The following is a 24432-nucleotide window of genomic DNA, read 5'->3' as shown; positions in this document are numbered from 1 at the left end:
AGTGATAAACGCTGGGGTTGAATGATGAATGCCGGGGTTGAGTGATGAATGGCGGGATTGAGTGATGAACGTTGGGATTGAGTGATGAACGCTGGGATTGAGTGATGAAAGCAGGGATTGAGTGATGAACGTCGGGATTGAGTGATGAATGCCTGGATTGGGTGATGGACGCTGGGATTGAGTGATGAATGCCTGGATTGAGTGATGAACGCTGGGACTGAGTGATGAACGTTGGGATTGAGTGATGAACGCTGGGATTGAGAGATGAACGCTGGGATTGAGTGATGAATGCTGGGATTAAATGATGAACGCTGAGATTGTGAGATGAACGCTGGGATTGAGTGATGAATGCCGGGATTGAGTGATGAACGCAGGGATTGAGTGATGAACGCTGGGATTGAGTGATGAATGCTGGGATTGAGTGATGAACGCTGGGATTGAGTGATGAATGCTGGGATTGAGAGATGAACGCTGGGATTGAGTGATTAACGCAGGGATTGAGTGATTAACGCAGGGATTGAGTGATGAACGCAGGGATTGAGTGATGAATGCCGGGATTGAGTGATGAATGCAGGGATTCAGTGATGAACGCTGGGATGGAGTGATGAATGCTGGAATTGAATGATGAATGCTGGGATTGAGTGATGAACGCAGGGATTGAGTGATGAACGCTGGGATTGAGAGATGAACGCAGGGATTGAGTGATGAATGCCGGAATTGAGTGATGAACGCCGGGATTGAGTGATGAACGCAGGGATTGAGTGATGAACGCAGGGATTGTGTGATGAATGCCGGGATTGAGTGATGAACGCAGGGATCGAGTGATAAACGCTGGGATTGAGAGAGGAACGCTGGGATTGAGTGATGAATGCTGGGATTGAGTGATGAACGCAGGGATTGAGTGATGCATGCTGGGATTGAGTGATGAACGCAGGGATTGAGTGATGAATGCCGGGATTGAGTGATGAACGCCGGGATTGAGCGATGAATGCCGGGATTGAGTGATGAACGCCGGGATTGAGCGATGAACGCAGGGATTGAGTGATGAACGCAGGGATTGAGTGATGAATGCCGGGATTGAGTGATGAACGCAGGGATTGAGTGATGAACGCTGGGATTGAGAGATGAACGCTGGGATTGAGAGATGAACGCTGGGATTGAGTGATGAATGCCGGGATTGAGTGATGAACGCAGGGATTGAGTGATGAAAGCTGGGATTCAGAGATGAACGCTGGGATTGAGTGATGAACGCTGTGATTGAGTGATGAACGCTGACTGATGAATGCCGGGATTGAGTGATGAACGCAGGGATTGAGTGATGAACGCTGGGATTGAGTGATGAACGCAGGGATTGGGTGATGAACGCTGGGATTGAGTGGTGAACGCAGGGATTGAGTGATGAACGCTGGGATTGATGGATGAATGCAGGGATTGAGTGATGAACGCAGGGATTGAGTGATGAACGCTGGGATTGAGTGATGAACGCTGGGATTGAGTGGTGAACGCAGGGATTGAGTGCTAAACGCAGGGATTGAGTGATGAACGCAGGGATTGAGTGATGAACGCTGGGATTGAGTGGTGAACGCAGGGATTGAGTGGTGAACGCAGGGATTGAGTGCTAAACGCAGGGATTGAGTGATGTACGCTGGGATTGAGTGATGCATGCTGGGATTGATGGATGAACGCTGGGATTGAGTGATGCATGCCGGGATTGAGCGATGAACGCCGGGATTGAGTGATGAACGCTGGGATTGAGTGGTGAACGCAGGGATTGAGTGATGAATGCCGGGATTGAGTGATGAACGCAGGGATTCAGTGATGAACGCTGGGATGGAGTGATGAATGCTGGGATTGAATGATGAATGCTGGGCTGGAGTGATGAATGCTGGGATTGAGTGATGAATGCTGGGATTGAGTGATGAACGCTGGGATTGAGTGATGAATGCAGTGATTGAGTGATGAATGCCGGGATTGAGTGATGAACGCAGGGATTCAGTGATGAACGCTGGGATGGAGTGATGAATGCTGGGATTGAATGATGAATGCTGGGATGGAGTGATGAATGCTGGGATTGAGTGATGAATGCTGGGATTGAGTGATGAATGCTGGGATTGAGGGATGATCGCTGGGATTGAGTGATGAACGCAGGGATTGAGTGATGAATGCAGTGATTGAGTGATGAATGCCGGGATTGAGTGATGAACGCAGGGATTGAGGGATGAATGGCGGGATTGTGTGATGAACGCTGAGATTGAGCGATGAACGCAGGGATTGAGTGATGAATGCTGGGATTGAGTGATGAACGCTGGGATTGAGGGATGAAAGGCGGGATTGTGTGATGAACGCTGAGATTGAGCGATGAACGCAGGGATTGAGTGATGAATGCTGGGATTGAGGGATGATCGCTGGGATTGAGTGATGAATGCAGTGATTGAGTGATGAATGCCGGGATTGAGTGATGAACGCCGGGATGGAGTGATGAACGCCGGGATGGAGTGATGAATGCTGGGATTGAATGATGAATGCTGGGATGGAGTGATGAATGCTGGGATTGAGTGATGAATGCTGGGATTGAGTGATGAACGCTGGGATTGAGTGATGAATGCTGGGATTGAGAGATGAACGCTGGGATTGAGTGATTAACGCAGGGATTGAGTGATGAACGCAGGGATTGAGTGATGAATGCCGGGATTGAGTGATGAATGCCGGGATTGAGTGATGAACGCAGGGATTCAGTGATGAACGCTGGGATGGAGTGATGAATGCTGGGATTGAATGATGAATGCTGGGATTGAGTGATGAACGCAGGGATTGAGTGATGAACGCTGGGATTGAGAGATGAACGCTGGGATTGAGTGATGAATGCCGGAATTGAGTGATGAACGCCGGGATTGAGTGATGAACGCAGGGATTGAGTGATGAACGCAGGGATTGTGTGATGAATGCCGGGATTGAGTGATGAACGCAGGGATCGAGTGATGAACGCTGGGATTGAGAGAGGAACGCTGGGATTGAGTGATGAACGCCGGGATTGAGTGATGAACGCAGGGATTGAGTGATGAACGCAGGGATTGAGTGATGAATGCTGGGATTGAGTGATGAACGCAGGGATTGAGTGATGCATGCTGGGATTGAGTGATGAACGCAGGGATTGAGTGATGAATGCCGGGATTGAGTGATGAACGCCGGGATTGAGCGATGAATGCCGGGATTGAGTGATGAACGCCGGGATTGAGCGATGAACGCAGGGATTGAGTGATGAACGCAGGGATTGAGTGATGAATGCCGGGATTGAGTGATGAACGCAGGGATTGAGTGATGAACGCTGGGATTGAGTGATGAACGCTGGGATTGAGAGATGAACGCTGGGATTGAGTGATGAATGCCGGGATTGAGTGATGAACGCAGGGATTGAGTGATGAACGCTGGGATTGAGTGATGAACGCTGGGATTGAGTGATGAATGCAGGGATTGGGTGATGAACGCTGGGATTGAGTGGTGAACGCTGGGATTGAGTGATGAACGCTGTGATTGAGTGATGAACGCTGACTGATGAATGCCGGGATTGAGTGATGAACGCAGGGATTGAGTGATGAACGCTGGGATTGAGTGATGAACGCTGGGATTGAGTGATGAACGCTGGGATTGAGTGATGAATGCAGGGATTGGGTGATGAACGCTGGGATTGAGTGGTGAACGCAGGGATTTAGTGCTAAACGCAGGGATTGAGTGATGAACGCTGGGATTGATGGATGAATGCAGGGATTGAGTGATGAACGCAGGGATTGAGTGATGAACGATGGGATTGAGTGATGAACGCTGGGATTGAGTGGTGAACGCAGGGATTGAGTGATAAATACAGGGATTGAGTGATGAATGCTGGGATTGAGTGATGAACGCAGGGATTGAGGGATGAATGGCGGGATTGTGTGATGAACGCTGAGATTGAGCGATGAACGCAGGGATTGAGTGATGAATGCTGGGATTGAGGGATGATCGCTGGGATTGAGTGATGAACGCAGGGATTGAGTGATGAACGCAGGGATTGAGTGATGAATGCTGGGATTGAGTGATGAACGCTGGGATTGAGTGATGAATGCTGGGATTGAGTGATGAACGCTGGGATTGAGGGATGAATGGCGGGATTGTGTGATGAACGCTGAGATTGAGCGATGAACGCTGAGATTGAGCGGTGAACGGAGGGATTGAGGGATGAGCGCTGGGATTGAATGATGAATGCTGGGATTGCGTGATGAACGCAGGGATTGAGTGATGAATGCAGTGATTGAGTGATGAACGCCGGGATTGAGTGATGAACGCAGGGATTGAGTGATGAATGCTGGGATTGAGGGATGATCGCTGGGATTGAGTGATGAATGCAGTGATTGAGTGATGAACGTTGGGATTGAGTGATGAATGCTGGGATTGAGTGATGAATGCAGTGATTGAGTGATGAACGCCGGGATTGAGTGATGAATGCTGGGATTGCGTGATGAACGCAGGGATTGAGTGCTAAACGCAGGGATTGAGTGATGTACGCTGGGATTGAGTGATGCATGCTGGGATTGATGGATGAACGCTGGGATTGAGTGATGAACGCTGGGATTGAGTGATGCATGCTGGGATTGATGGATGAACGCCGGGATTGAGTGATGAATGCCGGAATTGAGTGATGAACGCTGGGATTGAATGATGAATGCTGGGGTTGAGTGATAAACGCAGGGATTGAGTGATGAACGCCGGGATTGAGTGATGAACGCTGGGATTGAGTGATGAATGCAGGGATTGAGTGATGAATGGCGGGATTATGTGAGGAACGTTGGGATTGAGTGATGAATGCAGTGATTGAGTGATGAACGCTGGGATTGAGTGATGAATGCCGCGCTTGAGTGATGAACGCTGGGATTGAGTGATGAACGCTGGGATTGAGTGATGAACGCCGGGATTGAGTGATGAATGGCGGGATTGAGGGATGATTGCTGGGATTGAGTGATGAACGCGGGGATTGAGTGATGAATGGCGGGATTGAGGGATGATCGCTGGGATTGAGTGATGAACGCTGGGATTGAGTGATGAACGCTGGGATTGAGTGATGAATGCTGGGATTGAGTGATGAACGCTGGGATTGAGTGATGAATGCTGGGATTGAGAGATGAACGCTGGGATTGAGTGATTAACGCAGGGATTGAGTGATTAACGCAGGGATTGAGTGATGAACGCAGGAATTGAGTGATGAATGCTGGGATTGAGTGATGAACGCAGGGATTGAGTGATGCATGCTGGGATTGAGTGATGAACGCAGGGATTGAGTGATGAATGCCGGGATTGAGTGATGAACGCCGGGATTAATCGATTAATGCCGGGATTGAGTGATGAACGCCGGGATTGAGCGATGAACGCCGGGATTGAGCGATGAACGCAGGGATTGAGTGATGAATGCCGGGATTGAGTGATGAACGCAGGGATTGAGTGATGAACGCTGAGATTGAGCGATGAACGCAGGGATTGAGTGATGAATGCTGGGATTGAGTGATGAACGCTGGGATTGAGTGATGAACGCTGGGATTGAGTGATGAATGCAGGGATTGGGTGATGAACGCTGGGATTGAGTGGTGAACGCAGGGATTTAGTGCTAAACGCAGGGATTGAGTGATGAACGCTGGGATTGATGGATGAATGCAGGGATTGAGTGATGAACGCAGGGATTGAGTGATGAACGATGGGATTGAGTGATGAACGCTGGGATTGAGTGGTGAACGCAGGGATTGAGTGATAAATACAGGGATTGAGTGATGAATGCTGGGATTGAGTGATGAACGCAGGGATTGAGGGATGAATGGCGGGATTGTGTGATGAACGCTGAGATTGAGCGATGAACGCAGGGATTGAGTGATGAATGCTGGGATTGAGGGATGATCGCTGGGATTGAGTGATGAACGCAGGGATTGAGTGATGAACGCAGGGATTGAGTGATGAATGCTGGGATTGAGTGATGAACGCTGGGATTGAGTGATGAATGCTGGGATTGAGTGATGAACGCTGGGATTGAGGGATGAATGGCGGGATTGTGTGATGAACGCTGAGATTGAGCGATGAACGCTGAGATTGAGCGGTGAACGGAGGGATTGAGGGATGAGCGCTGGGATTGAATGATGAATGCTGGGATTGCGTGATGAACGCAGGGATTGAGTGATGAATGCAGTGATTGAGTGATGAACGCCGGGATTGAGTGATGAACGCAGGGATTGAGTGATGAATGCTGGGATTGAGGGATGATCGCTGGGATTGAGTGATGAATGCAGTGATTGAGTGATGAACGTTGGGATTGAGTGATGAATGCTGGGATTGAGTGATGAATGCAGTGATTGAGTGATGAACGCCGGGATTGAGTGATGAATGCTGGGATTGCGTGATGAACGCAGGGATTGAGTGCTAAACGCAGGGATTGAGTGATGTACGCTGGGATTGAGTGATGCATGCTGGGATTGATGGATGAACGCTGGGATTGAGTGATGAACGCTGGGATTGAGTGATGCATGCTGGGATTGATGGATGAACGCCGGGATTGAGTGATGAATGCCGGAATTGAGTGATGAACGCTGGGATTGAATGATGAATGCTGGGGTTGAGTGATAAACGCAGGGATTGAGTGATGAACGCCGGGATTGAGTGATGAACGCTGGGATTGAGTGATGAATGCAGGGATTGAGTGATGAATGGCGGGATTATGTGAGGAACGTTGGGATTGAGTGATGAATGCAGTGATTGAGTGATGAACGCTGGGATTGAGTGATGAATGCCGCGCTTGAGTGATGAACGCTGGGATTGAGTGATGAACGCTGGGATTGAGTGATGAACGCCGGGATTGAGTGATGAATGGCGGGATTGAGGGATGATTGCTGGGATTGAGTGATGAACGCGGGGATTGAGTGATGAATGGCGGGATTGAGGGATGATCGCTGGGATTGAGTGATGAACGCTGGGATTGAGTGATGAACGCTGGGATTGAGTGATGAATGCTGGGATTGAGTGATGAACGCTGGGATTGAGTGATGAATGCTGGGATTGAGAGATGAACGCTGGGATTGAGTGATTAACGCAGGGATTGAGTGATTAACGCAGGGATTGAGTGATGAACGCAGGAATTGAGTGATGAATGCTGGGATTGAGTGATGAACGCAGGGATTGAGTGATGCATGCTGGGATTGAGTGATGAACGCAGGGATTGAGTGATGAATGCCGGGATTGAGTGATGAACGCCGGGATTAATCGATTAATGCCGGGATTGAGTGATGAACGCCGGGATTGAGCGATGAACGCCGGGATTGAGCGATGAACGCAGGGATTGAGTGATGAATGCCGGGATTGAGTGATGAACGCAGGGATTGAGTGATGAACGCTGAGATTGAGCGATGAACGCAGGGATTGAGTGATGAATGCTGGGATTGAGTGATGAACGCTGGGATTGAGTGATGAACGCTGGGATTGAGTGATGAATGCAGGGATTGGGTGATGAACGCTGGGATTGAGTGGTGAACGCAGGGATTTAGTGCTAAACGCAGGGATTGAGTGATGAACGCTGGGATTGATGGATGAATGCAGGGATTGAGTGATGAACGCAGGGATTGAGTGATGAACGATGGGATTGAGTGATGAACGCTGGGATTGAGTGGTGAACGCAGGGATTGAGTGATAAATACAGGGATTGAGTGATGAATGCTGGGATTGAGTGATGAACGCAGGGATTGAGGGATGAATGGCGGGATTGTGTGATGAACGCTGAGATTGAGCGATGAACGCAGGGATTGAGTGATGAATGCTGGGATTGAGGGATGATCGCTGGGATTGAGTGATGAACGCAGGGATTGAGTGATGAACGCAGGGATTGAGTGATGAATGCTGGGATTGAGTGATGAACGCTGGGATTGAGTGATGAATGCTGGGATTGAGTGATGAACGCTGGGATTGAGGGATGAATGGCGGGATTGTGTGATGAACGCTGAGATTGAGCGATGAACGCTGAGATTGAGCGGTGAACGGAGGGATTGAGGGATGAGCGCTGGGATTGAATGATGAATGCTGGGATTGCGTGATGAACGCAGGGATTGAGTGATGAATGCAGTGATTGAGTGATGAACGCCGGGATTGAGTGATGAACGCAGGGATTGAGTGATGAATGCTGGGATTGAGGGATGATCGCTGGGATTGAGTGATGAATGCAGTGATTGAGTGATGAACGTTGGGATTGAGTGATGAATGCTGGGATTGAGTGATGAATGCAGTGATTGAGTGATGAACGCCGGGATTGAGTGATGAATGCTGGGATTGCGTGATGAACGCAGGGATTGAGTGCTAAACGCAGGGATTGAGTGATGTACGCTGGGATTGAGTGATGCATGCTGGGATTGATGGATGAACGCTGGGATTGAGTGATGAACGCTGGGATTGAGTGATGCATGCTGGGATTGATGGATGAATGCCGGGATTGAGTGATGAATGCCGGAATTGAGTGATGAACGCTGGGATTGAATGATGAATGCTGGGGTTGAGTGATAAACGCAGGGATTGAGTGATGAACGCCGGGATTGAGTGATGAACGCTGGGATTGAGTGATGAATGCAGGGATTGAGTGATGAATGGCGGGATTATGTGAGGAACGTTGGGATTGAGTGATGAATGCAGTGATTGAGTGATGAACGCTGGGATTGAGTGATGAATGCCGCGCTTGAGTGATGAACGCTGGGATTGAGTGATGAACGCTGGGATTGAGTGATGAACGCCGGGATTGAGTGATGAATGGCGGGATTGAGGGATGATTGCTGGGATTGAGTGATGAACGCGGGGATTGAGTGATGAATGGCGGGATTGAGGGATGATCGCTGGGATTGAGTGATGAACGCTGGGATTGAGTGATGAACGCTGGGATTGAGTGATGAATGCTGGGATTGAGTGATGAACGCTGGGATTGAGTGATGAATGCTGGGATTGAGAGATGAACGCTGGGATTGAGTGATTAACGCAGGGATTGAGTGATTAACGCAGGGATTGAGTGATGAACGCAGGAATTGAGTGATGAATGCTGGGATTGAGTGATGAACGCAGGGATTGAGTGATGCATGCTGGGATTGAGTGATGAACGCAGGGATTGAGTGATGAATGCCGGGATTGAGTGATGAACGCCGGGATTAATCGATTAATGCCGGGATTGAGTGATGAACGCCGGGATTGAGCGATGAACGCCGGGATTGAGCGATGAACGCAGGGATTGAGTGATGAATGCCGGGATTGAGTGATGAACGCAGGGATTGAGTGATGAACGCTGGAATTGAGAGATGAACGCTGGGATTGAGAGATGAACGCTGGGATTGAGTGATGAATGCCGGGATTGAGTGATGAACGCAGGGATTGAGTGATGAAAGCTGGGATTCAGAGATGAACGCTGGGATTGAGTGATGAACGCTGTGATTGAGTGATGAACGCTGACTGATGAATGCCGGGATTGAGTGATGAACGCAGGGATTGAGTGATGAACGCTGGGATTGAGTGATGAACGCTGGGATTGAGTGATGAATGCAGGGATTGGGTGATGAACGCTGGGATTGAGTGGTGAACGCAGGGATTTAGTGCTAAACGCAGGGATTGAGTGATGAACGCTGGGATTGATGGATGAATGCAGGGATTGAGTGATGAACGCAGGGATTGAGTGATGAACGCAGGGATTGAGTGCTAAACGCAGGGATTGAGTGATGAACGCAGGGATTGAGTGATGAACGCTGGGATTGAGTGGTGAACGCAGGGATTGAGTGGTGAACGCAGGGATTGAGTGCTAAACGCAGGGATTGAGTGATGTACGCTGGGATTGAGTGATGCATGCTGGGATTGATGGATGAACGCTGGGATTGAGTGATGCATGCCGGGATTGAGTGATGAACGCCGGGATTGAGTGATGAACGCTGGGATTGAGTGGTGAACGCAGGGATTGAGTGATAAATGCAGGGATTGAGTGATGAATGCTGGGATTGAGTGATGAACGCTGGGATTGAGGGATGAATGGCGGGATTGTGTGATGAACGCTGAGATTGAGCGATGAACGCAGGGATTGAGTGATGAATGCTGGGATTGAGGGATGATCGCTGGGATTGAGTGATGAACGCAGGGATTGAGTGATGAATGCAGTGATTGAGTGATGAATGCTGGGATTGCGTGATGAACGCAGGGATTGAGTGATGAACGCAGGGATTGAGTGATGAATGCAGTGATTGAGTGATGAACGCCGGGATTGAGTGATGAACGCAGGGATTGAGTGATGAATGCTGGGATTGAGTGATGAACGCTGGGATTGAGTGATGAATGCTGGGATTGAGTGATGAACGCTGGGATTGAGGGATGAATGGCGGGATTGTGTGATGAACGCTGAGATTGAGCGATGAACGCTGAGATTGAGCGGTGAACGGAGGGATTGAGGGATGAGCGCTGGGATTGAATGATGAATGCTGGGATTGCGTGATGAACGCAGGGATTGAGTGATGAATGCAGTGATTGAGTGATGAACGCCGGGATTGAGTGATGAACGCAGGGATTGAGTGATGAATGCTGGGATTGAGGGATGATCGCTGGGATTGATGGATGAACGCTGGGATTGAGTGATGAATGCTGGGATTGAGTGATGAATGCAGTGATTGAGTGATGAACGCCGGGATTGAGTGATGAATGCTGGGATTGCGTGATGAACGCAGGGATTGAGTGCTAAACGCAGGGATTGAGTGATGTACACTGGGATTGAGTGATGCATGCTGGGATTGATGGATGAACGCTGGGATTGAGTGATGAACGCTGGGATTGAGTGATGCATGCTGGGATTGATGGATGAACGCCGGGATTGAGTGATGAATGCCGGAATTGAGTGATGAACGCTGGGATTGAATGATGAATGCTGGGGTTGAGTGATGAATGCAGGGATTGAGTGATGAACGCCGGGATTGAGTGATGAACGCTGGGATTGAGTGATGAATGCAGGGATTGAGTGATGAATGGCGGGATTATGTGAGGAACGTTGGGATTGAGTGATGAATGCCGCGCTTGAGTGATGAACGCTGGGATTGAGTGATGAATGCCGCGCTTGAGTGATGAACGCTGGGATTGAGTGATGAACGCCGGGATTGAGTGATGAATGGCGGGATTGAGGGATGATCGCTGGGATTGAGTGATGAACGCCGGGATTGAGTGATGAATGCTGGGATTGAGGGATGAAAGCCGGGATTGAGTGATGAATGCTGGGATTGCGTGATGAACGCAGGGATTGAGTGGTGAACGCTGGGATTGAGGGATGAATGGCGGGATTGAGGAATGAAAGCCGGGATTGAGTGATGAATGCTGGGATTGCGTGATGAACGCAGGGATTGAGTGGTGAACGCTGGGATTGAGGGATGAATGGCGGGATTGTGTGATGAACGCTGAGATTGAGCGATGAACGCTGAGATTGAGGGATGAAAGCCGGGATTGAGTGATGAATGCTGGGATTGCGTGATGAACGCAGGGATTGAGTGGTGAACGCTGGGATTGAGCGATGAACGCTGGGATTGAGCGATGAACGCTGAGATTGAGCGATGAACGGAGGGATTGAGGGATGAGCGCTGGGATTGAGTGATGAATGCTGGGATTGAGTGATGAACGCCGGGATTGAATGATGAATGCTGGGATTGCGTGATGAACGCAGGGATTGAGTGATGAACGCTGGGATTGAGGGATGATCGCTGGGATTGAGTGATGAAAGCTGGGATTGAGTGATGAACGCTAGGATTGAGGGATGAATGCTGGGATTGAGGGATGATCGCTGGGGTTGAGTGATGAATGCAGTGATTGAGTGATGAACGCTGGGATTGAGTGATGAATGCAGTGATTGAGTGATGAACGCTGGGATTGAGTGATGAACGCTGGGATTGCGTGATGAACGCGGGGATTGAGTGATGAATGCTGGGATTGAGGGATGATCGCTGGGACTGAGTGATGAACGCCGGGATTGAGTGATGAATGCAGTGATTGAGTGATGAACGCTGGTATTGAGTGATGAACGCTGGGATTGAGTGATGAATGCTGGGATTAAGTGATGAACGCTGGGATTGAGTGATGAATGCTGGGATTGAGTGATGAACGCTGGGATTGAGTGATGAATGCAGTGATTGAGTGATGAACGCTGGGATTGAGTGATGAATGCTGGGATTGAGTGATGAACGCTGGGATTGAGTGATGAACGCCGGGATTGAGTGATGAATGCTGGGATTGAGTGATGAATGCAGTGATTGAGTGATGAACGCTGGGATTGAGTGATGAATGCAGTGATTGAGTGATGAACGCTGGGATTGAGTGATGAACGCTGGGATTGAGTGATGAATGCAGTGATTGAGTGATGAACACTGGGATTGAGTGATGAACGCTGGGATTGAGTGATGAATGCTGGGATTGAGTGATGAACACTGGGATTGAGTAATGAACGGAGGGATTGAGGGATGAGCGCTGGGATTGAATGATGAACGCAGGGATTGAGTGATGAATGCTGGGATTGAGTGATGAATGCCGGGATTGAGTGATGAACGCTGGGATTGAGTGATGAACGCCGGGATTGAGGGATGATCGCTGGGATTGAGTGATGAATGCTGGGATTGAGTGATAAACGCTGGGATTGAGTGAGGAATGCCGGGATTGAGTGGTGAACGCTGGGATTGAGTGATGAACGCTGGGATTGAGTGATGAATGCTGGGATTGAGTGATGAACGCTGAGATTGAGTGATGAACGCTGGGATTGAGTGATGAATGCAGTGATTGAGTGATGAACGCTGGGATTGAGTAATGAACGCTGGGATTGAGTGATGAATGCTGGGATTGAGTGATGAATGCTGGGATTGAGTGATGAATGCTGGGATTGAGGGATGAATGGCGGGATTGTGTGATGAACGCTGAGATTGAGCGATGAACACTGAGATTGAGTGATGAACGCAGGGATTGAGTGATGAATGCTGGGATTGAGTGATGAATGCCGGGATTGAGTGATGAACGCTGGGATTGAGTGATGAACGCCGGGATTGAGTGATGAATGCTGGGATTGAGGGATGATCGCTGGGATTGAGTGATGAACGCAGGGATTGAGTGATGAATGCAGTGATTGAGTGATGAACGCTGGGATTGAGTGATGAATGCTGGGATTGAGTGATAAACGCTGGGATTGAGTGAGGAATGCCGGGATTGAGTGATGAACGCTGGGATTGAGTGATGAATGCCGGGATTGAGTGATGAACGCTGGGATTGAGTGATGAACGCCGGGATTGAGTGATGAATGCTGGGATTGAGGGATGATCGCTGGGATTGGGTGATGAACGGAGGGATTGAGGGATGTGCGCTGGGATTGAATGATGAACGCAGGGATTGAGTGATGAATGCTGGGATTGAGTGATGAATGCCGGGATTGAGTGATGAACGCTGGGATTGAGTGATGAACGCCGGGATTGAGTGATGAATGCTGGGATTGAGGGATGATCGCTGGGATTGAGTGATGAACGCAGGGATTGAGTGATGAATGCAGTGATTGAGTGATGAACGCTGGGATTGAGTGATGAATGCTGGGATTGAGTGATAAACGCTGGGATTGAGTGAGGAATGCCGGGATTGAGTGATGAACGCTGGGATTGAGTGAGGAATGCCGGGATTGAGTGGTGAACGCTGGGATTGAGTGATGAATGCCGGGATTGAGTGATGAATGCCGGGATTGAGTGATGAACGCAGGGATTGAGTGATGGACGCTGGGATTGAGTGAGGAATGCCGGGATTGAGTGACGAATGCCGGGATTGAGTGCGAGCGTTGGGGTTGAGTGATGAATGCCGGGATTGTGTGCTGAATGCTGGGATTGGGTGATGAATGCTGTGATTGAGTGATGAATGCTGTGATTGAGTGATGAATGCCGGGATTGGGTGATGAATGCTGGGATTGGGTGATGAATGCTGGGATTGAGTGATGAATGCCGGGGTTGAGGGATGAATGCTGGGATTGAGTGATGAATGCTGGGATTGAGTGATGAACGCTGGAATTGAGTGATGAATGCCTGGATTGGGTGATGAACGCTGGGATTGAGTGATGAATGCTGGGATTGAGTGATGAACGCTGGGATTGAGTGATAAATGCCTGGATTGGGTGATGAACCCTGGGATTGAATGATGAACGCAGAGGTTGAGTGATGAATGTTGGGATTGAGTGATGAATGTTGGGATTGAGTGATGAACGCAGGGATTGAGTGATGAACGCAGGGATTGAGGGATGAATGCAGGGATCGGGTGTGAACGTTGGGATTGAGTGATGTACGCCGGGACTGAGTGATGAACGATGGGATTGAGTGGTGAAAGATGGGCTTGAGTGATGAACGCCGGGATTGAGTGATGAGCGCCGGGATTGAGTGATGAATGGCGGGGGTTGAGTGATGAACGCTGAGATTGAGTGATGAATGCTGGGCTTAGCGATGACCGCTGGGATTGAGTGATGAACGCTGGGATTAGTGATGAATATTGGGATTGAGTGGTGAACATTTGGATTGACAGATGAACATTGGTATTGTATAATATTCATTGGATAGAGTGATGATTCATGGGATTGAATCCCTTTTGTTTCGGCTTGTGGTTTATCAGTTGCATTGTCCTCTCCCATCTCTTTCAGATTTGGACCGTCCTCTTGGCCTGACTTTGACAGCCTCTTCCAATACCAGCATCTCCCTCACGTGGACTGAGATCCGAGGTCCTGTTGATCACTATCGGGTCACCCATACCACAGCCTTGGGTGTGAGTTCGGAGGTGAAGATTCCGAGTGGTAGTCACTCAGTGACTTTCAATAACCTGGAGCCACACAGAAAGTACAATGTCTCTGTGGTGGCAGAGCGAGGCTGGCAGCAGAGCTATCCATCTACCATTGAGGGCTTGACAGGTGGGTATGTGGAGCAGCGTGACCCTTGGTTATTGAGCAAGTTATGCGGAATCACTGGGATACTGGGCTTTGGGGAATCAGGAGGTGAGTTACTCGCTATGGATTCCCAGCCTCTGACCTGCTCTTGTAGCCACAGTATTTATATGAATAGTCCGGTTCAGTTTCTGACCATTGGTAACCCCCAGGATGTTGATAGTGGGGGATTCAGTGATGATAATGCCAATGAATGTCAATGGTCAGATTCTCTCTTGTTGGAGATGGTCATTGCCTGGCACTTACGTGGCGTGAATGTTACTTGCCACTTTTCAGTCCAATCCTGGATATTGTCCAGCTCTTGGTGCATTTGCATGTGGACTGCTTAAGTGTCTTAAGGAGTCGCAAATGGTGCTGAACATTGTGCAATCATCAGTGAACATCCCCACATCTGACCTTATGTTGTTGAAGCAGCTGAAGATGGTTGGGTTGAGGACATTACCCTAAAGAATTCCTTGTAATGATGTCCTGGAACTGAGACGAGCGGCCTCCAAAAAGGGAGTAAATGAGGGCTTAAGGGTAGTCATGGCAGGAGAGCTTGCACCTGTGATGTGCTCCCCTGTACTATGTGGCAAATCATGGAAGCTTCAGTTGTCCCTGGTGACCACATGTGCAGGAAGTGTGTCCAAGTGCAACTACTGGCTAACTGTATTTCGGAGCTGGAGCTGAGGGCTGTGGACCATCTGCGATGCTGAGCAGGTCGTGGATAACACGTTGGTGATCACATTGCAGGTAAAGATTGAACAGGCAGAACATAGAACATCGAACAGTACAGGCCCTTCGGCCACGATGTGCCGACCATTTATCTTAACCTAAGATCAATTTAACCTACACTCCTTCAATTTACTGCTGTCCATGTGCCCGTCCAAGAGTCTCTTAAATGTCCCGAATGACTCTGACTCCACCGCCTCCACTGACAGTGCATTCCATACACCCACCACTCTCTGTGTAAAGAACCTACCCCTAACATCTCCCCTATACCTTCCTCCAATCACCTTAAAATGATGTCCCCTCGGGACAGCTATCCTGGGGAAAAGTCTCTGTCTATCCACTCTATCCATGCCTCTCATCACCTTGTACACCTCTATCAAGTCACCTCTCTTCCTTCTTCACTCTAGTGAGAAAAGCCCTAGCTCCTTCAACCTTTCTTCATAACACATTCCCTCCATTCCAGGCAGCATCCTGGTAAATCTCCTCTGTACCCTCTCCAAAGCATCCACCTCCTTCCTATAATGAGGCGACCAGAACTGGACACAATATTCCAAGTGTGGTCTAACCAGGGTTTTATAAAGCTGCAGCAAAACCTTGCGGCTCTTCAACTCACTCCCCGTTAATGAAAGCCAACACACCATACGCCTTCTTAACAACCCTATCAACCTGGATGGCAACTTTGAGGGATCTATGTACGTGGACCCCAAGATCCCTCTGTTCCTCCACACTTCCAAGAATCCTGCCTTTTCCCCTGTGTTCAGCATTCAAATTCGACCTTCCAAAATTAATCACCTCACATTTATCTAGGTCGAACTCATCTGCCACATCTCAACCCAGCTCTGCATCCTGTCAATGTTCTGTTGTAACCTGCAACAGCCCTCGTCACTATCTACAACTCCACCAACAAAGCTGGGCAAGTGGTTTAAGTATCAGTGGGGGAGCATTTTGTAGATAACGATCATAATGCTGCCGCTGCTTAGTGGTTAGCACAGTTGCTTTACAACTCCAGGGTCCCAGGTTCGATTCCCGGCTGGGTCACTGTCTGTGCGGAGTCTGCACGTTCTCCCCGTGTCTGTGTGGGTTTCCTCCGGGTGCTCCGGTTTCCTTCCACAGTCCAAAAGATGTGCAGGTTAGGTGGATTGGCCATGCTAAATTGCCCTTAGTGTCCAAAACATGTTAAGTGGGGGTTACTGGGTTACGGGGATAGAGTATTTACGTGGGCTTCAGCGCTCTTTGTAAGGGCCGGTGCAGACTCGATGGGCCGAACGGCCTCCTTCTGCACTGTAAATTCTATGATTCTCTGATAACTCCGTTAGATTCCAGATTGTTATGGACAGGATTTGCAGCTAAACGTTCCAGGATTTAGATGTTTCAGGCGGAATAGAGGGGGATGTAAAAGGGGTGGGGAGTTGCATTACTGGTTAAGGAGAATATCACAGCTGTACTGCGGGAGGACAACTCAGAGGGCTCATGGAGCAAGGCAATATGGGTACAGCTCAGGAATCGGAAGGGTGCAGTCACATTGTTGGGGGTTTACTACAGGTCTCCCAAGAGCCAGCAGGAGATACAGGAGCAGATATATAGGTAGATTTTGGAAAGGTGTAAAAGCAAAAGGATTGTTAATTTCCCCTTTATTGACTGGGACTCACTTAGTGCTAGGGGCTTGGTTGGGACAGAGATTGTAAGGAGCATCCAGGAAGGCTTCTTGAAACAAGATGCAGATAGTCCAACTAGGAAAGGGGCCATACTGGACCTGGTATTGGGGAATGAGCCCAGGTTTCAGTAGGGGACCATTTCGGGAACAGTGACCATAGTTCAGTAAGTTTTAAATTCTGGTGGATAAAGGTAAGAGTAGTCCTCGGATGAAGGTGCTAAATTGGAGGAAGGCTAATTGTACCAATATTAGGCAGGAACTGAAGAATCTAGAGAGGGGCAGATGTTTGAGGGTAAATCAAAATCTAGCATGTGGGAGGCTTTCAAATGTCAGTTGATAGGAATTTAGGACCGGCATGTTCCTGTGAGGAAGCAGGAGAAATATGCCAAGTTTTAGGAACCTTGGATGAAGAGGGATATTGTGAACCCAGTTAAAAAGAAAGAGGAAGCATTTGATAGGGCAAGAAGGCTGGGAACAGATTAATCCTGTGAGGAATATAAGGAAAGTCAGAACTTAAGCAAGGAGCTGGAGGACTAAAAGGTCCCACTCAAAGTCATTGGCAAACAGGATTAAGGAAAATCCAGGGATATACAGGGTAGGTTCTGGGGTTATGGGAATAGGGTGGAGTGGACGTAAAGTGCCCTTATTATGGGTCAGTGCAGACTCGATGGGACGATTGGCCTCCTTCTGCACTGTATGGATTCTATGATCCTTTTAGATTCAAAGAAGAAGCATAGAAATTGGCAAGAAAAAGCAATAGACCTGAGGATTGGGAACAGTTTAAAATTCAGCAAAGACAGACCAAGGGATTGATTAAGGAAGGGGAAATAGAGCATGAAAGCAAGGTAGCAGTGTGGTAGTCACCACGAGTAGTATATTACATGTGTTACGGCATTGCCCGTATACTAGAGGTACAGGGGTAAATCCCTGCCTGCTGGCTCCGCCCAGTAGACGGTGTATAAATGTGGTGCTGCAGCCATTCTGGTTCCAGCTACAGGAAGCACAACATCTTTGCTCAATAAAGCCTTGATTATTCCACTACTCTCATCTTTGTGGTAATTGATAGTGCATTAATTTATTGAGCAAGATTTTTAAAACGATGGATCTCCACATCAATCCTGATCGCCTGCAGCTGAGCCCTCAAGCAGCCAACGCTACGTCCGCCATTGACCACTGGCTAGCCTGCTTCGAAAGCTACCTCCGAACATCCGCTGAGGAACCCTCGGACTCGTAGAAGCTCCAAGTCCTCTATTCACGCTTTGTGGTAATTGATAGTGCATTAAGCGGAGAACATAAAAATCGACTGTAATAGTTTAACAGGGAACAAAGAAATGGCTGAGGAACTAAATCTGTACTTCTGTCTTCACAAAGGAAGACATGAATAATGTACCGGGAAAGACCAGGAGCTGATACTCAGAGCGGAGATTTAAAAAGAGTGGGAACTGGGAGGCAGAACACCGATTTTAAAAAGAACGCAAACTGAGAGTCGGAGCAGATATTTTAAAAGCGTGAGCTGAAAATCAGCTCAAAGAATTAAGAAAGGCAGTGGCTGACAGAACAGCGATTTAACCAGAGCAGGAACTGAAGGTCGTGGGCAGAGATTTAAAAAGAACGAGAGTTGATACTCAGAGCGGTGATTTAGAACAGTGTTCATCAAACATTTTTTCCGGGGACCCATTTTTTCCAACCTTTGGGACACAACCCAGCCGAACTTCGCGACCCACGCCAGCCAACCCGCCATTTTCTCTTACCTTGTTTGCTGCTGACAAAAATGGAGGAAATGGTTTTGGGTCCCTTTGGCCCTCGTACACGCTCCTCCAATGGAACCTGTTGGATGAAGGTGAAGCCTTCCGGTGTCGGAAAGTATGGAGTCTCCAACTGTCCAAAGTTCACATTTCTTTTCCTGTAAAAATTTATCAAATAAACCCCCCCCCCTGAATTTGTAAAAAAATAAAATAAAATGAATAAAATACTGAAAAAAATGAATAAAACTCCCCCAAACTTGTAAAACAAAAAGCTGCGACTGTTTAAAAAAAAAAGTGGCCGCACTGCTCATGCATGACCGATCATCGGCATGCATGCACAACTATACGCATGCCGCCGATGATCGGGCACGCATGCATAGTGCAGCCGCTTGTTTTTAACATGTTCGAGGCCATTTAGAAGGCCGCTTGCAGCCGGCGTTATTAACAGCCGGCTGCTGCGGCTGTTGCACGCAGATGTGCGCGATCGGGAGCGCCGTGACGGACGGCTCCGCGACCCTCCCGATACCTGCCCGTGACCCACCCGCGAGTTTGACAATGCCTGATTTAGAAAGAGCAGGAGCTGGAAGTCAGAGCGGAGATTGGAAAAGAACGGGAACTGAGAGTCAGAGTATAGATTTAAAAAGCGGAAAGTGGGGGACATTCTTGGACTTTCACTCTTGAAAGAGAAAATCTGCTGGAGTTTGCTTCCGGCGTCTTTAACTCTGGATCTTTACCAGTGGGAGAAAAAAGAAAATCGCCAGAGTTTGACCACTTTGTTGTTCTCTGCTCCTGGTTTTTCCTTTCTCCGTATTTTTTTGAGGGGAAAGATTTTGAGGGGAGAGAAAGAAAGATTTGCAAGTGGTCCCGGTGTGTTCAGCAGTGTGGCTGCACGTGGAGGAGCTCCCAATTGGGATCGCGACTTTGTTCCTTTTTTAAAAACTTTGAACTTGCGTTCAAGACCTATAAATAGACTTGCTTGTTTAAGGCCCCACGGCACGGAAATGCTGAATAGGTGTTGGGTGGGACACTAAGAGAAGAAAGAAACAACTTTAAAGTCGGAGGACTTAAAGTGAGCACGGAGAGGTCATATTTTGTATTCAATTTTGTTTTTTGAAAATTTTCTTTTGATTTTTTTCCCCCCCATCTTTGGGCTCAAGGGAAGGGCACCAAACCGATTTAAAACTGATAATAGAGGCTTCCATGGCAGCAATGCGCTGAGCGGATGCACACCAGGTGGCCCCTCCCAAACAAACCCAACAGAGGCAATCTATCGGAAATTTCGGCTTAAAAGTCTACCAAAACCCAACCAAAGGCGAAAGACACATGAAAGGAATATGCCTGCAAATAATAATGAATCGGGAGGTCAGCGAGATGTAAGGAGCAGCCGCGAAGGTGAAGGGCAGGAGCTGTGGGCGCGCAGGCAGGCGACCCCATGAGGCGGGAAGGAGGTTCCGGTGAACCAGGAAGAGGAAAAGCTGGTGAAGCGAACAGCGGAGCAGGAACAGGCTGCGGCGACCAATGCCGCCCCCCCAGCCAGGGGGAAGAATGGAGAAGCATGCTGTATAGGGAGCTAAACACCATGAAGGAGGCGATCAGGACGGAGCTCCACATGATGATAAAGGAGGTGATGTCGGAGGCGACAAACAAAATGCAGCGAACCATCAAAGGCCTGGGAAGGAAGGTGGAGGCGCAGGAGAAAACAATCCTGGAGTTTGAGAAGGCCGCCTCGGACCAGAGCGACAGGATTGTCGCTCTGGAAACCGAGATTAGAAGGTTGGTGACTAAGAGGGAAAATGGAGACCAGGAAAACAGGTCCAGACAGCAGAACGTCAGAATAGAGGGCAGAGACCCAATGGGCTACATCGCCCAAATGCTGGGCAAGCTAGTGGGGAGGGAGGGCTTTCCAAACCCCCCAGAAAGGTCGCTTTGACCCAGGCCCAAAGCCGGGGAGCAGCCCAGAGCAACTATCGCAAAGCTGCACCGGTTCCAGGACCGGGACAAAATCCTAAGGTGGGCCCGTCAGACGAAATTGTGCACGTGGGAAGGGAAGAATATAAGGGTGTACCAAGATATTGGGGCGGACCTGGCAAAAAAGAGGGCCGAGTTCAACAGAGCAAAAGCAGCACTCTACAGAAGTGGGATGAGATTTAGGATGTTATTCCCAGCAAGACTCTGGGTGACATTCAAGGGAAAGGAATTGTATTTGAACCCCCCTGTGGAGGCTGACAAGTTTGTTAAATCGAACAAATTGGAGGAGGAACAGCCGCAACAATAATGAAAGCCGCAGGGGCAGGAAAAAAAAAGAACCTGAACAAGGAGTGGAGGACAGACCGAAAACAGAGACAATAATATCATGAACTGTACATATTTGTTTTCTGTTTTACGTGGGGCTGTGCTGCCTCATTTTTGGGCTCGTCTCTCCTCTCAATGTGATGAGCGGGAGCAGACGAAGGGGAGCGAGTGTGAGGAAAGCAGACAGGAGGCCGAGATAGGGGGTGGAAGGAGGAGGGTAAAGCAGGGCCAGAGCCAGACAACGACTGGGATGGGAGCCACCGTTCTAGCGAGGAGGGCCAACACGGGAGGGCAGAAAGAAAGGAGGGCCGCAGCGCACCTCTCAGGGGAAAGGGAGCGCCTGGCACAAAGACAGGGGGAGCGGGTCATAAGTGGGGGAAGAACACAGGGGAGGGGGAGGTCGGGGGAGGGAGCACAGAACAAAAAAGAAACAACGAGAAGGTTGAGGGAGAGAAACAGAATGGACACGGGCCACGGCGGGCATGGAGCAGGGCGAGGAACCAAGACGACGCCACAAACAGCCACTCAGTAAGGCATCAGGGCGAAGGGAGACCCCGAAGTGCAACGGCGCAACCACGTGGCGTACATATAGCTGGCGGCCATGTTGGGTGCCCCCTGGACAAAAGGAAACCCCGGATGTTGGGGCCCGACTTCATGGTGAGAGCGGCAGCCGTGGCCATTTTGGACGGCCCCCTAACAAAGCGAAACCCAGGAGTGCAGGGGGGCGTCCACCAGGTAAGTATGAGTGACCACGCAAGACCGGGGAGGGCTCAGAAACCCCCACTAGGATTGTCACCTGGAACGTAAAGGGACTCAACGGTTCAGTGAAAAGATCCAGAGTCTTTGCCCTAGGTCTCATTTAGCAGATTACGATATTAAAGCGCATGGAATTACAGGTAGTGTCTTGAGATAGATAGAAAACTGGTTGGCAGATAGGAAGCAAAGAGTTGGAATAAATGTGTCTTTTCCCAAATGGCAGGCAATGACTAGTGGGGTACCGCTAGGACCCCAACTGTTCACATTATATATTATACATTAATGATTTGGAAGAGGGAACTAAGTTCCCTCTTGCAGCTGACACAAAGCTGGGTGGGTGGGTGAGCTGTGTGGAGGATGCAGAGATGCTTCAGCAGGATTTGGACCGGCTGAAGGAGTGGGCACATGCAGTACAATGTGCATAAATGTGAGGTTATCCACTTCGGTAGCAAAAATAGGAAGGCAGATTATTACTTGAATGTGTATAAATTGAGAGTAGGTCTAAATAAGGAATCTGGATTGGTGCAGGCTTAGTGGGCCAAAGGGCCTGTTCCTGTGCTGTCTTTGTTCTTTTTTATTCTAAAAGATTTACCTTTTATTCTCAAACGATGACCCCTAGTTCTGGACTCCAAACGATCGGGAACATTCTTTCTGAATCTACCTGGTCTAATGCGTTTATAATTTTATATGTTTCAGTGAGATCCCCCTCTCTCTTCTGAACTCCAATGAATATAATTGTAACCGACTTAGTCTCTCCTCATATGAACAAAGAAAAGTACAGCACAGGAACAGGCCCTTCGACCCTCCAAGCCTGCGCCGACCATGCTGCCCATCTAACCTAAAACCTTCTACACTTCCCGGGTGCATATCCCTCTATTCCCATCCCATTCATGTACTTGTAATAATCTGCCTTCCTATTTTTGGAAGAGGGAACTAAGATAATACTTAGTTCCCTCTTCCAAATCATTAATGTATAATATATAATGTGAACAGTTGGGGTCCTAGCACTGATCCCTGCGGTACCCCACTAGACATTGCCTGCCATTTGGAAAAAGACACATTTATTCCAACTCTTTGCTTCCTATCTGCCAACCAGTTTTCTACTTCTTGTCAAATGATCTGTATCGCTCCATTCCCCACCTATTTATGTGTCTATCAAGATACAACCTAAACCTTGCTATTGTGTCTGTATCCACCACCTCCAGTGGCAACGCGTTCCAGGCACCCACCACCCTCTGTGTGAAAAACATACCCCCCCCATATCTCCCCTAAACTTTCCCCCTCTCACCTTGAACCTGTGCCCTCTTGGAATTGAGTCTTCCAACCTGGGCTTCTGATTATTCACCCTGTATATACCTCTCGTAATTTTATAGACCTCAATCAGTGCTTCCCTCAGCTTCCGTCTTTCCAACAAAAACAATCCGCGTTGATTCAACCTCTCCTCATAGCTACCACCCTACAGACCAGGCAACATCCTGGTAACCCTTCTTTGCACTCTCTCCAAAGCTTCCACGTCCTTCTGGTAGTGTGGTGACCAGAACTGCACACAATATTTCAAATGTGGCCGAGCTAAAGTTTTATATAACTATAACATGACCTGCTAACTCTTGTACTCAATGCCGAGGCCGATGGAGGTAAGCATGCCTTTGATGCACGATCAATCACGACTGAAGCGAGATTGTAGTCCAATTGAAGGCTTTAATGAACAAGTAGTTACCCCAGCAGCTCCGGTACAGAATGACTGCTGTGGGTGAAACAGACTCTTATGCTCCGCCTGCTGGGTGGAACAAGCAGGCAAGTTCCACCACTCATACTACAGTATAAGGTACATCCCACCTCGGTACCGATACCCCTAATATAGCCTACCACAGCCTTCTTGACCACCTTATCCACCTGCAGTGCCACTTGGAACTATGGACCTGAACGCCCAGATCCCTCTGCATGTCAATGCTCATAAGGATTCTGCCATTTGCTGCATAATTCACACCTGAATTTAATCTTCCAAAATGCATCACCTGGCATTTGTCTGGATTGAACTCCATCTGCCATTTCTCTGCCCAACTCTCTGATCTATCTATATCCTGCTGTATTCTCTGACAGTCACCTTCACTATCTGCAACTCCACCTATCTTCGTGTCATCTGCAAACTTGCTAATCAGACCATCTACATTTTCCTCCAGATACGAACATAAGAACTAGGACCAGGAGTAGGCCATCTGGCCCTTCGAGCCTGCTACGCCATTCAATGAGATCATGGCTGATCTTTTGTCGACTCAGCC

At 48.8% G+C, this 24432-nt stretch overlaps 1 protein-coding gene across 6 annotated transcripts in view; it reads left to right on the top strand.

Moving 5' to 3' along the window:
• Nucleotides 1-24432, top strand: part of tnr (tenascin R (restrictin, janusin)) — a 793807-nt gene that overhangs the window by 440994 nt on the left and 328381 nt on the right. For all 6 annotated transcript variants that reach the window (XM_072511798.1, XM_072511799.1, XM_072511802.1 and 3 more), the window contains one exon: nt 14699-14962. In XM_072511798.1, the coding sequence (XP_072367899.1) occupies nt 14699-14962 (264 nt within the window). The remainder of the gene's footprint in view (nt 1-14698; nt 14963-24432) is intronic.

The sequence above is a fragment of the Scyliorhinus torazame genome, chromosome 7, assembly GCF_047496885.1.
Source record: "Scyliorhinus torazame isolate Kashiwa2021f chromosome 7, sScyTor2.1, whole genome shotgun sequence".
Taxonomy (NCBI): Eukaryota; Metazoa; Chordata; class Chondrichthyes; order Carcharhiniformes; family Scyliorhinidae; genus Scyliorhinus; species Scyliorhinus torazame.
The sequence above is the reverse complement of the archived record's forward strand: the minus strand, read 5'-3'. Positions and strand labels throughout refer to the sequence as shown.